The 15,983-nt window shown below is 50.4% G+C and overlaps 1 protein-coding gene across 1 annotated transcript in view; it reads right to left on the reverse strand.

Moving 5' to 3' along the window:
• Positions 1 to 270: 270 nt before the first annotated feature.
• The window catches only part of LOC140386945 (multidrug and toxin extrusion protein 1-like), a 102,464-nt gene continuing 86,751 nt past the window's right edge, over positions 271 to 15,983 (reverse strand). The window contains exons 12-16 of the mRNA XM_072469862.1: positions 13,733 to 13,805; positions 12,016 to 12,148; positions 7,419 to 7,513; positions 5,557 to 5,629; positions 271 to 1,070 (exon numbers count right to left, since the gene is read on the reverse strand). Coding sequence (XP_072325963.1) covers positions 859 to 1,070; positions 5,557 to 5,629; positions 7,419 to 7,513; positions 12,016 to 12,148; positions 13,733 to 13,805 — 586 coding nt within the window. The 3' untranslated portion in view covers positions 271 to 858. The remainder of the gene's footprint in view (positions 1,071 to 5,556; positions 5,630 to 7,418; positions 7,514 to 12,015; positions 12,149 to 13,732; positions 13,806 to 15,983) is intronic.

The raw sequence follows: 15,983 nt of genomic DNA on the forward strand, positions 1-15,983 counted from the left end.
ATGCCACGCGAGATAGTCATCAGTCAGGCTGGCATGCTGATGTGAATGGATAATCTAACGGTGGGGGGGGGAGGGGGAGGGGTGATCTGTGGTAGAGGCCCGATAATTAGATTCAGATTCATTATAATGGGGTTCCTGATGTTCAATGTCAGGGCTCCTGTTACATCACTGGCTGGCGGGCGGTGAGAATTCGTGCCGATGTAAGACGCGATTCGGGCCTCTCGGGAGAGTTTCCGCTCCCGTCACCATTCACGCCCCAATAGGACAATATTATAGAGGGAACAACTTCTACTCTTCAATTTATTGGTATAACTTATACATGAATGTTCCCAACATGTTAAATATCCATCAGCTGCTTGACTAATTAGAAGGACTGAAAATACACATTTTATAAACTGCAGCAAGACGTAAACCTGATTCGGGTGCTGTCATACATTAGCAACCAATCTTTCATCTCTGAGGCTTGAACTTCAACCCAAAGCAGATTAATGGAATTAAGTGTTTCTCTTTGGGTTTGCTTAAAGAAAGAAGAAAAATATCCCCTAAGTAATGGTGTTGCCAAAATGATGTCGCCCTCCCCTCGTCAGGTTGTTTGAAGAACCCCTTGAATCTGGTTTGATGGTTTTGGAGAACTCAATGAGGATCATTTTCCTCTTCGACTCAAGGGTAGTAACCATTCTGAGAGGGTTCTCCTGACCTTAATAAACCCACCTGACTTTCATTCTAAACATTTTAATGGAGTCAAAATCAGGTGGGTTCAAGGAACTCTGTGGCAGAAGAGGTGAGGATTGGTCCCAATGGAGAAGACTTTCACTCTTTGATATCCACTGCCCGCAGAAAGGCTCTTGCTTTTTGAAGTCACATCTCGACAGTAAAGTGGACAGCAATCCCAACGGCCAGTACCACCAGCCCTGCTAGGACGGCTAGCCCACGGCGAATGATCAGTTGGATAGGCGACAAGAAGTCAGCCCTGAGGTTGGAGCTGCTGCTTGCTATCAATGTAGTGCGTTCCAACTGGTCTGATCGTTCCCTGTTCTGTGATGATGCCGAGACTCCATCTTCCGTAAGATCTGAAACACAAGAGTTGCACTATTATCTGTAACATTAGCTCCATTGTTAGCATGGGTTTGGTCAGATAAACATTGCAGTCCCTACTTTCTCGTTACCTTCTCCAAATTTGGCTGAGGTGACCTTGTTCCCAATCAACCTTTATGCCTTTTCCAACATTGGTTTGCAAATAAAGATGATTTGGTCACTGATTTGCATTTTCGGTTGGGAAGGGCCTGTTGTGCACAAATTGGTTGGTGCGTTTCCCCGCAGCACCGCCAGCAAGTCAAAATTAATTCAATTCTTTTCAGAATACACTCTCAGGCTGCAGGTGTCACTGGCAAAGACAGGATTTATTTCCCACCTCCCTGTGCCCCTGAGGTGGTGAGCAGTGTTGTTGACCCGCCACAGTCCATGCATGTAGCGTGGGTATGCCCGCAGTGCTGTTAGAACATAGAACATAGAATATACAGTGCAGAAGCACGCCATTCGGCCTGTCGAGTCTGCACCGACCCATTTAAGCCCTCACTTCCACCCTATCCCCATAACCCAATAACGCCTCCTAACCTTTTTTGGACACCTAGGGCAATTTATCGCAGCCAATCCACCTAACACGCACGTCTTTGGAGTGTGGGAGGAAACCGGAGCACCCGGAGGAAACCCGCGCACACACGGGGAGGATGTGCAGACTCCGCACAGACAGTGACCCAGCGGGGAATCGAACCTGGGACCCTGGCGCTGTGAAGCCACAGTGCCAGCCACGTGTGCTACCGTGTTAAACATAGAACATAGAAAATACAGCACAGAACAGGCCCTTCGGCCCACGATGTTGTGCCGAACCTTTGCCCTAGATTAATCATAGATTATCATTGAATTTACAGTACAGAAGGAGGCCATTCGGCCCTTTGAGTCTGCACCGGCTCCTGGAAAGAGCACCCTACCCAAACTCAACACCTCCAACCAACACCAAGGGCAATTTTGGACATTAAGGGCAATTTATCATTGGCCAATTCACCTAACCTGCACATCTTTGGACCGTGGTAGGAAACCGGAGCACCCGGAGGAAACCCATGCAGACACGGGGAGGACGCGCAGACTCCGCACAGACAGCGACCCAAGCCGGAATCGAACCTGGGACCCTGGAGCTGTGAAGCATTGTGCTATCCACAATGCTACCGTGCTGCCCTTGAGAACAAATAAATCTACACTATATCATTTTACCGTAATCCATGTACCTATCCAATAGCTGCTTGAAGGTCCCTAATGTTTCCGACTCAACTACTTTCACAGGCAGTGCATTCCATGCCCCCACTACTCTCTGGGTAAAGAACCTACCTCTGATATCCCTCCTATATCTTCCACCTTTCACCTTAAATTTATGTCCCCTTGTAATGGTTTGTTCCACCCGGGAAAAAAGTCTCTGACTGTCTACTCTATCTATTCCCCTGATCATCTTATAAACCTCTATCAAGTCGCCCCTCATCCTTCTCCGTTCTAATGAGAAAAGGCCTAGCACCCTTAACCTTTCCTCGTAAGACCTACTCTCCATTCCAGGCAACATCCTGGTAAATCTTCTTTGCACCTTTTCCAAAGCTTCCACATCCTTCCTAAAATGAGGCGACATGAACTGTACACAGTACTCCAAATGTGGCCTTACCAAAGTTTTGTCCAGCTGCATCATCACCTCACGGCTCTTAAATTCAATCCCTCTGTTAATGAACGCGAGCACACCATAGACCTTCTTCACAGCTCTATCCACTTGAGTGGCAACTTTCAAAGATGTATGAACATAGACCCCAAGATCTCTCTGCTCCTCCACATTGCCAAGAACTCTACCGTTAACCCTGTATTCCGCATTCATATTTGTCCTTCCAAAATGGACAACCTCACACTTTTCAGGGTTAAACTCCATCTGCCACTTCTCAGCCCAGCTCTGCATCCTATCTATGTCTCTTTGCAGCCGACAACAGCCCTTCTCACTATCCACAACTCCACCAATCTTCGTATCGTCTGCAAATTTACTGACCCACCCTTCAACTCCCTCATCCAAGTCATTAATGAAAATCACAAACAGCAGAGGACCCAGAACTGATCCCTGCGGTACGCCACTGGTAACTGGGATCCAGGCTGAATATTTGCCATCCACCACCACTCTCTGACTTCTATCGGTTAGCCAGTTCGTTATCCAACTGGCCAAATTTCCCACTATCCCATGCCTCCTTACTTTCTGCATAAGCCTACCATGGGGAACCTTATCAAATGCCTTACTAAAATCCATGTACACTACATCCACTGCTTTACCTTCATCCACATGCTTGGTCACCTCCTCAAAGAATTCAATAAGACTTGTAAGGCAAGACCTACCCCTCACAAATCCGTGCTGACTATCCCTAATCAAGCAGTGTCTTTCCAGATGCTCAGAAATCCTATCCTTCAGTACCCTTTCCATTACTTTGCCTACCACCGAAGTAAGACTAACTGGCCTGTAATTCCCAGGGTTATCCCTAGTCCCTTTTTTGAACAGGGGCACGACATTCGCCACTCTCCAATCCCCTGGTACCACCCCTGTTGACAGTGAGGACGAAAAGATCATTGCCAACGGCTCTGCAATTTCATCTCTTGCTTCCCATAGAATCCTTGGATATATCCCGTCAGGCCCGGGGGACTTGTCTATCCTCAATTTTTTCAAAATGCCCAACACATCTTCCTTCCTAACAAGTATTTCCTCGAGCTTACCAGTCTGTTTCACACTGTCCTCTCCAACAATATCGCCCCTCTCATTTGTAAATACAGAAGAAAAGTACTCGTTCAAGACCTCTCCTATCTCTTCAGACTCCATACACAATCTCCCGCTACTGTCCTTGATCGGACCTACCCTCGCTCTAGTCATTCTCATATTTCTCACATATGTGTAAAAGGCCTTGGGGTTTTCCTTGATCCTACCCGCCAAAGATTGTTCATGCCTTCTCTTAGCTCTCCATGTTGCCCATGCTAGGGCGGGAGCTCCAGGGTTTTGGGCGCAGCGATGATGAAAGAGTGATAATCGTGGTTCCAAATCAGGGTGCTGTGTGACCTTGCGTCGGTGCGCTCCTTGTGTTTCTCGGCGATAAGAGGTCGTGATTTGGGGGAGTGCTGCTGAAGAGGCCTTGGCAAGTTGCTGCAGTGCATCTTACAGAAGAGACGGCACACACTGCACAGCTACAGTCTGCCCCTGGTGGAGCTGGGTTGCTGTCCAGACCAGTTTTGAGTAAATCTCAAGGGCAACGTTTTGCTGGAACAGTCTTGGAACAAGCGTCATCAACAAGGTGCACGGCAGACAGCAAGGAGAGAGCGAACCACCCACTGAGAACACTAGGGGTTTTCATGAGGGTGAATATTGGAAATTATACACACAGACTTATTCACTTTGAACTTTACGCTCCTGATGCCTGTGGCTAGCTTCATATGGACGGCGCAGTGGCACAGTGGTTAGCACTGTTGCTTCACAGCTCCAGGGTCCCAGGTTCGATTCCCGGCTTGGGTCACTGTCTGTGCGGAGTCTGCACGTTCTCCCTGTGTCTGCGTGCGTTTCCTCCGGGTGCTCCGGTTTCCTCCCACAAGTCCCGAAAGATGTGCTGTTAGGTAATTTGGACATTCTGAATTCTCTCTCTGTGTACCTGAACAGGCATCGGAGTGTGCGACTAGGGGATTTTCACCCCACCTAAGCCATTGCAAGTAGCTAGTGGTGTCCCGCAGGGATCAGTGTTGGGACCTCTGTTGTTTGAGTACTGTGGTAGTCTGTGTAGAGGTATTATGGTACCTGGTAATGCTGGAACACCATTGGTAGATATTGTATGTTTCCTATTGGTCAAGCTGCATGGTAGCTCCGCCCTGCTAGGCGGGGTATAAGAGCCCGTGCCGCACCAGCAGCCTTCATTCTGTACCTGAGCTGCTGGGGGAAACATCTAGCTTATTAAAGCCTTCAGTTGGACTACAACCTCGCTTTAGTGGTCATTGATCGTGCATCAAGCACCCCACCTAAGATTGCAAGTAGCTACACCGCCACCCTATCCCCGTAACCCAGTAACCCCACCTAACCTTTTTGGACGCTAAGGGCAATTTAGCATGGCCATTCCACCTAACCTGCACATCTTTGGACTGTGGGGGGGAAACCGGAGCACCCGGAGGAAACCCACGCAGACACGGGAGAACGTGCAGACTCCTCACAGACAGTGACCAAGCCCGGAATCGAACTTGGAACCCTGGAGCTGTGAAGCAGCTGTGCTAACCACTGTGCTACCGTGCTGCCACGACAAATGCGTGGGAAAGATAATTAGAAGAAATATATTACAATCTACGAGCAAATTATCCTAGAGCTACTGCAAGTATGACTATCCACCAACACAACTATCTCCCAACTCCTCGAGGTACAGAGTCACATGGTAGATTTACACTGCCACCTGCTGGTCGGAGGTCGTGTACATCATTATTGCTCATGCATATCATCACACCCTGCACCTGGGACATTACCATGGACAGAGGCATCTGTCTCAGCAACTGTGTTTGGTTCCATTCTCTTCCTCAATCCTGTTCTTTCTTGAGCCTGAGGGAAAATGTAACTGGAGTTAAAGGTTAAATTGCTTATTTGCATCCTCGGCAGTTTGGTAATTATAGTTACAATATGCCCACAAACACTCCTCATGCTTAGGTATTTAACTTGGGGGTAATTTTAAGCTAATGTGCTGCCTGGGGGACCCAGGGAACATAGAACACCAGTTTTATACCCACTTGACGTTGACTTCAAATGGAGGGTAAAATCAGGTGGACTCTAAAACCAGCATTACACCCAATCCCATCATTCCCCCGATGGGTGCATTGGTGCTCTAACCACCCTGTAAAGGGGTGCCTGTAAAGTGAGCAGTTTGAGTGACAGCTCCAAATGGTTATATAATCGAAATGTTTGCGTTCGTAAGTGACTGATTGAGGGAATGCCAATGTATTTCATGTTTTTTTTTGTCAATGAGAATGTTTTCGCATATAGTGAAATTGTCAATAGACACATAACAGCAAAAGGGATTATTATTTAAATGATAAAATATAAAAACATGCTGCCGTGCGGAGAGACCTGGGTGTGCTAGTGCATGAGTCACAAAAAGTTGGTTTACAGGTGCAACAGGTGATTAAGAAGGCAAATGGAATTTTGTCCTTCATTGCTAGAGGGATGGAGTTTACGATTAGGGAGGTTATGCTGCAATTGTATAAGGTGTTAGTGAGGCCACACCTGGAGTATTGTGTTCAGTTTTGGTGTCGCACCCCCGTTCGACACTTGGTGTCTCACCCCCGTTCGTGTGCACCCTGGCTTGTGTCATGCAACTGTATAAGGTGTTAGTGAGGCCACACCTGGAGCATTGTGTTCAGTTTTGGTCTCCTTACTTGAGAAAGGACGTACTGGCGCTGGAGGGTGTGCAGAGGAGATTCACTAGGTTAATCCCAGAGCTGAGGGGGTTGGATTACGAGGAGAGGTTGAGTAGACTGGGACTGTACTCGTTGGAATTTAGAAGGATGAGGGGGGATCTTATAAAAACATATAAAATTATGAAGGGAATAGATAGGATAGATGCGGGCAGGTTGTTTCCACTGGCGGGTGAAAGCAGAACTAGGGGGCATAGCCTCAAAATAAGGGGAAGTAGATTTAGGACCGAGTTTAGGAGGAACTTCTTCACCCAAAGGGTTGTGAATCTCTGGAATTCCTTGCCCAGTGAAGCAGTAGAAGCTCCTTCAGTAAATGTTTTTAAGATAAAGATAGATAGGGTTTTGAAGAATAAAGGGATTAAGGGATATTGTGTTCGGGCCGGAAAGTGGAGCTGAGTCCACAAAAGATCAGCCATGATCTCATTGAATGGCGGAGCAGGCTCGAGGGGCCAGATGGCCCACTCCTGCTCCTAGTTCTTATGTTCTTCTAATTGTATTTTGAGTCAGCATGGTTCCTGGGTTCTTCCCATGGTGGATGTGAGGCAGTTGGAATGGATAGAGAAAGGATAGTGGGGGGGGGTTGAGGGCTATTTTTCACCTCCCCATCCGGCAGCTTCCGCATTTGCTCCAAGGGTGGTGAGCCCAACCTCAAAACCTGCCCGCCAACCTCCCCACCCCCCAACAAACTGGGATCATTCCCGTGCACATCTGCTCCACCCAGGTTGAACGTGGCGTGGGCAAAATCCTGGGCCTGCCCAACAATGGCGCTCCCAGAGAGGGGCAAAGTGCCCGTGTGTGATTCAAAGGTGGGACCTTTTCTCCCTGACTTCTTTCCCACTGCTCAGCGTGCTTCAAACATGTCACACCGACGCACCCCAACAAGGGCCCCACCAGGTTTGATTGCGGAATAAATCTCTTGCCTCCTCTGAAGCTCTGATCCAGTTCATCCTAAAGATCAACGTCACGAGGAGAGATGACAGCAGAAAGGTGCCAATTGCCAATCCCGTCCAAAGACCTGGAAGAAACCACAAGAAATGTATTTTCCGGCATGCTCAGCGGGTACATGAACACGAGCTGGTTCGGCCCAACCACACAGATGCCAAGAGAACAGAGGGTGGCGGCACGGTGATAACATAATGGACTGGGAATCCAGGTGCCAGAACGAAAGCTCTGGAGGCTCGAGTTCAAATCATGGGGGATTTTCAGCCCGGATTCGGCGACAGAGAGAACGGCAAGACAGGCTGAAAATCCATAGAAAATCGGGAATTCCTGACAACCTCATTGTAATGGATTTCAATAAATTTTAATATCGTTAGCCAGCCCCCTGCCCATCACATGATCCTCCTCGCTGAATATTCGATCCTCTCCAACGTAAGGTCGCGTCGGCGATGGTTGCAACAGGCTTGCAAAGACGGGATTCGGTCGAGGGGATGCCTCCAGGTGGCGCAGAGGTAAGTGTGACCCCTGGGGAGGGAGAGGGACATGTCCGGGCACCGGCCAAAGGCACAGGTTGGCACTTCCAGCTTGGCACTGCGTCATCCCGGCAGCCCCAATCTGTGCCAAGGGGCAGTGCCGGGGGGCAGTGTCGGGGGAGCCCCATGAGAAGTTGGGGGGGGGGGGGGTTGTGGGTTCCAGTTATGTGTGGTGGGCGGGGGGTGGGGGGGGGGGGGGGGGAGTGAGTAGTGAGGGGACAACTTGCAGGCTCGGGGAGGAGCAGACAGTGAAAGGGGGGGAATGCCGACGATACCTCTGCGGTGGTGGAGTGGGTGGGAGGGGGAGCCCCTGATGATTGTCCAAGGGCGGGAGGGAGGGGAGCTCCTGATACCTCACTGATTGGATGGGTATTGGAGGGGCGGGGCGTCCTTTGAAGACGTCGCCATGATCTCGGTGGAGCCAGTTGCCAGCTCCGTCGAGCCCCACCCCACCAGAGTGACACCCTAAACTGCGCCCACCCACCCATTTTCTTTCTTTCAAGAGGCTCAAGAGCTGGAGAGAAAACTGATGTGTGAGCTACACACCGGTTTTCCGTCTGACCCTGACTGCTTCAAAAAGTATGGTAAATTCCGCCCTGTGTCGCCTGAGTGATATGCCTTCAATAAGCAGACGACGAGTGATGAATGTAACTGAGGCTTTAATACACTAAGCAGCAAGCCTCCTGGTCTCTGACCCGAACTGGGGCGGAGGCGGAGACTTGCCACCTTTATACATAAGCCCGAGGGAGGAGCCACAGGCGGAGCCAGCCGGGACAAGCCCAGGCATGCACAACACAACACAATGCTATACAATGCAATACCGTGGTTTACCACACTGAGGGAGTTTCAATTCAGTAAATAAAGCTGGAATAGAACGCTAGTCTTATTAATAATGTGACTGCATTCTTGTTAAAACACATCTGGCTCACTAATGTCTCTGCACCTGGGGCACCATCTAACCAAAAAGTTTCTTTCTCTTAAAATATTTTATTCAAGGCATTTTCATATAAACAAACAAAAGCAGATGAAAACTCATATAACATTACAAATAACCAACACCCAATCACCCAATATCACCCCTTTCTCCTGTCCTGCCTTCCCCATTTTAATCGCCCCCCCCACCTTTGCTTACACCTCAATCCTCCTTAAAGAAGTCAACGACCCATCAACTGATGCCCTCAGGATGAACTTCACCTTCTCCAGCCTCAGGGGTTCCGTCAAGTCGCTCACTCACACCCCCGCTTTCGGCGGCTCCGAGTTCCTCCATCCCGACAAGATCCGTTTCCGAGTTATCTGGGAGGCAAAGGCCAAATCATAGGCCTCTCTCACCCCCTGGGTTCCCGGGTCTTCCACACCCCAAATATCGTTACCTCTGGGCTCAGGGTCACCTTCACCCCCAACGGACGTTACATCCGCAAACCCCTCCCAGAACCCCTTCAGCTTTGGACATGCTCAAAACATGTGGACGTGATTTGCGGGCCTCCGAGTGCATCCCCGCACCACCTATCCCCTACCCTCTCAAAAAACCTACTCATCTGCGCTATCGTCATATGTGCTCTCTGAATTACCTTAAACTGAATGAGGCTTAGCCTCGCACACCACGAGGATGCATTCACCCTCCGCAGGGCCTCAACCCATGTCCTGGCCCTCCACCTCACCCCCACCCCCCAGCCACTCCTCCCACTTCCGCTTTATACCCCCCAAAGGGGCCCCCACCCCAATCCATCAGATCCGTGTAGTCCTCAGACATCTTTCCCTCTCCTATCTCCTCCTGTGACAGTACCTTATCCTGCAACCCCAGCCACCCCGAAACCTCGCATTCTGCCCCCCCCCCCACCCCGGCACAAATCTATGGTTGTTACAGATCGGTGCCCACTTCCCATTTCCTGACCATGGCAATGTTTACCGCTCAATAATAGTTCATCACGTTCGGCAATACCAAGCCACCCCCCCCCCTCCTCAGCCCCACTCCAGAAAAGCCCTCCTGGCCCATGGGGCCATCACTGCCCAAACAAACCCAGAAATCTGCGCATTAGCCTTTTCAAAGAACGCCTTCAGGACGAAGAATGGGAGGTTCTGAAATGCAAACGGAAAACTTGGCAGGACCGTCATTTTTACTGTCTGCACCTGTCCCGCCAGCAACAGCGACGGCACATCCCATCTCTTAACGTCCCCCTTCATCTGCTCCACCAACCGAGTCAAGTTCAGCTGATGCAGCTGTGCTCAACCCCGCGTCACCTGGATGCCCAGGTATCTAAAAGTCACCCCCACTACCTTGAATATCAGCTCCCCTCATCTCCTCTCCTACCCTCTGGTCTCAATCGGGAACATCTCGCTCTTTCCCATATTCAACTTATACAACTTATACTGGCCAAATTCTTTCAAAATCCCCATATTGCCTCCAATACTGCCCAATGGGTCCGAAATGTATAACAGCAGCTTGTCCGTGTCCAGCAAGACCCTGTACTCTGCGCACCTCTTGCCCCTCCGAAGGTATCATAATAACATTGAGTATCCTCCTCACAATCGCCGACCCCTGCCTCCCTTTCACAAAACCTGTTTGATCCTCGCCTCTCACCCCCAGGATGCAGTCCTCGATTCGCAAAGCCAACACCTTCGGCAACAACGTGGCGTCTACGTTCAAAGGGCGGTACGCTGAAAATCTGCAGTGCAGCAGCAGGCCATTCAGCCCATCTAGCCTGCACCGACCCTCTGAAAGAGCGCCATACCTAGACACAAGTCCCCATCCTACCCCTGTAACGCACCGAGGGACAATTTTTTTAAAAAGTAAAAAATCGCTTATTGTCACAAGTAGGCTTCAAATGAAGTTACTGTGAAAAGCCCATAGTCGCCACATTCCGGCGTCTGTTCGGGGAGGCTGGTCCGGGAATTGAACCGTGCTGCTGGCCTCCCTTGGTCTGCTTTCAAAGCCGGCGATTTAGCCCTGTGCTAAACCAGCCCCTATGCTAAACCAGCCCCTTTAGCACGGCCAATCCACGTAACCTGCAAATCTTTGGACTGTGGGAGGAGGCCGGAGCACCCGGAGGAAACCCACGCCGACACGGGGAGAACGTGCAGACTCCTCACAGACAGTGACCCGAGGTCGGAATTGAACCCGGGACCCTGGAGCTGTGAGGCAGCAGTGCTAACCACTGTGCTGCCGTGCCGCCAACCCACAATGCTCCAGATCCTTGTCCTTTATCAATATCAAGGACATGGAAGCCTGCAACAGTGTAAGGGGGAAGTCCCCCTTCTTCCTCGCCTCGTTATATGTCCTCACCAGCATTGGCCTCAGGTACCCCCCCAAATATTTTATAAAACTCCACCAGGAACCCATCCGGCCCCGGGGCCTTCCCTGCCTACATCGCCCCCATGCTCCAAATCACCCCCCTCAACCTGATTGGGGTCCCCAATCCCTGCACCAACTCCTCCCCTACCTTGGGAAACTCCAGCCTGTCTAGGTACCGCCGCATTCCACCCCCCCCCCCGTCCCCTCCCCCCCTTGGCCTCCCAAACCTCCACGGGTCCTCCCTCCCCCCCACCCCACCCACCCCACTCTCCCCGCCATGTCCTCGAGGCCCTGGTCTGTCTGACATGAGACTTCAGGCCTAGAGCAATGTGCCTAGCGCACGACCATAAGATATAGGAGCAGAATTAGGCAATTCTGCCCATTGAGTCTTCACCCTCTCCCAAGAATGGATAAGGAGGCAAGGGGTGGGTCCAACACAAAGGCTCGCGAGATGGGAGCTTATTGCTAGCGTCCTACCATTGGCAGTTCATGAATTCTCCACAAATGGCCTGAAGCAAATTGTTTTGGTAGGTTTCCACTTGCGTTCCACGCTCCTGACTGCTTCTCCACGTAAGGCACATGATGGCAGAAGGTGGTGGGGTCTATGAAGGGTTCCCTCCGTTGGAACTCCACCTCACTGACTGAGTCTTTCTCCAATTGTGTCGTAACCACGGTAATCATAGGACCCCCCCAGCCCCATCCCCCAAAATGTATTTACTTTGAAGGAAAAATGAGCTGTGCTGTCCAAGGGCTCACCAAGAATTCCAAGCTTCGCGGAAAACATCAGCGAAATTCCGACAGGGATCGCGACGACGTAGAAAACAACCAGATTAGCGACCGCTCCAATTTTCTGCTTCCCAGTTCCTCTGACAATCCCACTGGCTACTCCCTGTGGAGAAGGACGAAATCAGAGCAGGTTTTGGGGGACAAATATTGTCATTCGAGCGAGCAAAGGGAAAATGGTTCTCCGGGGTTGAAAGGAATAAAAGTTATTCAAAACGACAGAAGAAACAGGAGCAGGAATTGGGGCGGCGCGGTGGCACAGTGGTTAGCACTGCTGCCTCACAGCGCCAGGGGCCCGGGTTCGATTCCCCACTGGGTCACTATCTGTGCGGAGTCTGCACGTTCTCCCCGTGTCTGCGTGGGTTTCCTCCAGTTTCTTCCCACATGTCCAAAGATATGTGGGTTCATTGGATTGACCATGCTAAATTTCTCCTCAGTGTCCAGGGATGTGTAGCTTAGGTTAAGGGGTTATTGGATAGGGTGGGGAAGTGGGCTTGGGTGGTGCTCTTTCAGAGGCTCGGTGCAGGCTCGATGGGCCGAATGGCCTCCTTCTGCACTGTGGGGATTCTATGATACTGCCCCTCGAGCCTGCTCCACCATTGAATAAAAGCATGCCTGATCATAAAATGAATTTTTTATGTATCAATGAGGTTGTCACTCATTATTCTAAACTACAAAGAGCAGAGCCAGCTCTACGCAAAATAAAGAAGATTGGGAGGGTATTTTAATGTTATTTAAATTCATTAAAATATATTTAAATGAGTTCCCCGTCCTTTGTGGGCGTGAACCTTGTGATGTCGCTGGCGAGGGGTGGGGGAAATTAGGAAACGCGACACTCCCTGGATTTTGAGCCCATGGTATCGATCCTCTGTGGGCTCAAAATCGCCTTACTGTGGATATATAAACAGTGGCTCCACCAACCCCTTACTGATGTTCATTGCATATTCATTGTAAGTGGGTGTCAACTTGAGCCCCGATAAAATAGAGATGAGATTAAAACTATGGTCCTTGGGTTGGGACATCCATGCTTGTAATGTGCATCTCTGCAAATAAATTCTTATAAAAGTGTGCAATTAACTTTCATCGCCTGACTTTCTGGAACAATGTTGTTAACACTGCTGCCTCACAGTGACCCGTGTTCAATGCCAGCCTCGGATGACTGTCTGTGTGGTGTTTGCATGTTCTCCCCGTTTGCGTGGGTTTCCTCCGGGTGCTCTGGTTTCCTCCCACAGCCCAAAGATGTGCAGGTTAGGTGGCTTGGCCATGCTAAATTGCCCCTTCGTGTCCAAAATGTGAGGTGAGGTTATGGGGATGGGGATGGGGCTGGGGGCCTAGGTCGGGTGGCTCTTCCAAGGGGTCGGTGCAGACTCGATGGGCTGAATGGCCTCCTTCTGCACTGTCGGGGTTCTATGGATTGGCACAATCAGAGCAGGACACACACGTCAGAAGCTTACAGAGTAAATGGTGAAAACTTTAAAAACTGAGACATGGCAGGAACGAAACAGGTAGGGTGGTTTTGTGAGGTGGGACCCCCAGTATAAAGACAGACCACGTGCGAGTGCAGTTTGGAGAAAGGATAGTGAATCCTGTCCCAGTTATGTCTGGCGGCGATGCACCATGCCAGGCTCCGTAGGGAATATAAGTTCAAAGCAGAGTTCTCTGGTCCACACACACATCTCACGTCACTCACCGAGCCTATGGCGTCGCACAGGTGGACAGGCGCCAGGATTGGTATCGTTTTGGAAACCAGTTTGATGATTTGCCTGTTTGCGAGAGAGAAAGTGTTTGCATGTCAGGTGTTTAAACTGACCACCCTGGACCATCAGAAAGTCTGTTCAACATTCACGGTTCAGGTCCCTGGCTTCCCAAAGAGCTGTACAACAGCTGTGACCTCCTCTGAACCGGTTCCTATCAGCTGATGGAATAAGGATACGGGGGGCATAGATTTATGGTTTTGGTCAAGAGGTGTGCGGAAGTGCACTTTTTATACAGTCGGTGGTAATGACCTGGAGCTCGCTGCCTACGAGGGGTGTGGAAGTGGAGACGATGAACGATCTCAAAAGATTTCCAGGACTTAATATTTTGTTTTGATCTCAGAAGGAATTTAGATGGACACTTGCTGGAAACAGACTTGCACGGAAGCAAACTCGCAGTGTTACGGGGATAGAGTGGGACAATGAGTCTGACTGAATGAACTCGATGGGCCAAATGGTCTCATTCTGAGCTGTAATGACCCCATGGCTCCCCAATCTTCACCCCTGGTCTACTTCGACTTATCCCATCAAAATGAAGATAGCTCAGTTGGCTGGACAGCTAGTTTGTGGTACAGAGCAAGGCCAACAGCGCAGGTTCAATTCCTGTACTGGTTCAGGTTATTCCTGAAGGCCTTTGACCTTCCGCATCGCTTGAGGTGTGGTGATCCTTGTTATCAGGTAGCACAAGTGGATAGCACAGTGGCTTCACAGCACCAGGGTCCCAGGTTCGATTCCCGGCTTGGGTCGCTGTCTGTGCGGAGTCTGCACGTTCTCCCCGTGTGTGCGTGGGTTTCCTCCGGGTGCTCCGGTTTCCTCCCACAGTCCAAAGACGTGCAGGTTAGGTGGATAGGTCATGATAAACTGACGTTAGTGACCAAAAAGGTTAGGAGGGGTTACGGGGATAGGGTGGAAGTGGGGGCTTAAGTGGGTGAAGACTTGATGGGCCGAATGGCCTCCTTCTGCACTGTATGTTCTATGTCATGCCTCTGCTTCAGTATTAGAGGCAAAGGCTTCAATCACTAACCCAGTGTACAGCTGAAAACTCTCTCCCCAAATCCCTGGGACTTGTTATCTTTCTCCCTCACCTTTGAAAGTCTCTCCAACGCCCACCTCTGCGGCTGTCCCTTCGGACAGTTCCCTACCTGCCCACTTGGTGTCGTACCCCGTTCGTGTGCACCCTGGCTTGTGTCATGCAACTGTATAAGGTGTTAGTGAGACCACACCTGGAGCATTGTGTTCAATTTTGGTCTCCTTACTTGAGAAAGGACGTACTGGCGCTGGAGGGTGTGCAGAGGAGATCCACTAGGTTAATCCCAGAGCTGAAGGGGTTGGATTACGAGGAGAGGTTGAGTAGACTGGGACTGTACTCGTTGGAATTTAGAAGGATGAGGGGGGATCTTATAGAAACATATAAAATTATGAAGGGAATAGATAGGATAGATGCGGGCAGGTTGTTTCCACTGGCGGGTGAAAGCAGAACTAGGGGGCATAGCCTCAAAATAAGGGGAAGTAGATTTAGGACTGAGTTTAGGAGGAACCTCTTCACCCAAAGGGTTGTAAATCTATGGAATTCCCTGCCCAGTGAAGCAGTTGAGGCTCCTTCATTAAATGTTTTTAAGATAAAGATAGATAGTTTTTTGAAGTATAAAGGGATTAAGGGTTATGGTGGTCGGGCCGGAAAGTGGAGCTGAGTCCACAGAAGGAGGCAATTCGGCCCATCGAGTCTGCACCAGCTCTTGGAAAGAGCACCCTACCCAGGCCCACATCTCCACCCTATCCCCATTACCCAGTAACCCCACCCAACACCAAGGGCAATTTATCATGGCCAATCCACCTAACCCGCACATGTTTGGACTGTGGGAGGAAACCGGAGCACCCGGAGGAAACCCACGCACACACGGGGAGGACGCGCAGACTCCGCACAGACAGTGACCCAAGCCCGGAATCGAACCCGGGACCCTGGAGCTGTGAAGCAATTGCGCTATCCACAATGCTACCGTGCTGCCCAGGATGCTGAGTTAGACAACACAATGGCACCGCAGCGCCCTCCGCCGAGAGGGGCAGAGGAGGAGGGGGAGCTCGTGGCTCAAATCTCGGGCCTCCAGAGGCAGGATTTCAACCTCCTTCAAAAATCCCGACCCTATAGCCTCCCTCTCTTCATCGTTTCCACTCAGACCGAGGAAGGGG

This window comes from Scyliorhinus torazame, chromosome 12 (genome assembly GCF_047496885.1).
Source record: "Scyliorhinus torazame isolate Kashiwa2021f chromosome 12, sScyTor2.1, whole genome shotgun sequence".
Classification (NCBI taxonomy): domain Eukaryota; kingdom Metazoa; phylum Chordata; class Chondrichthyes; order Carcharhiniformes; family Scyliorhinidae; genus Scyliorhinus; species Scyliorhinus torazame.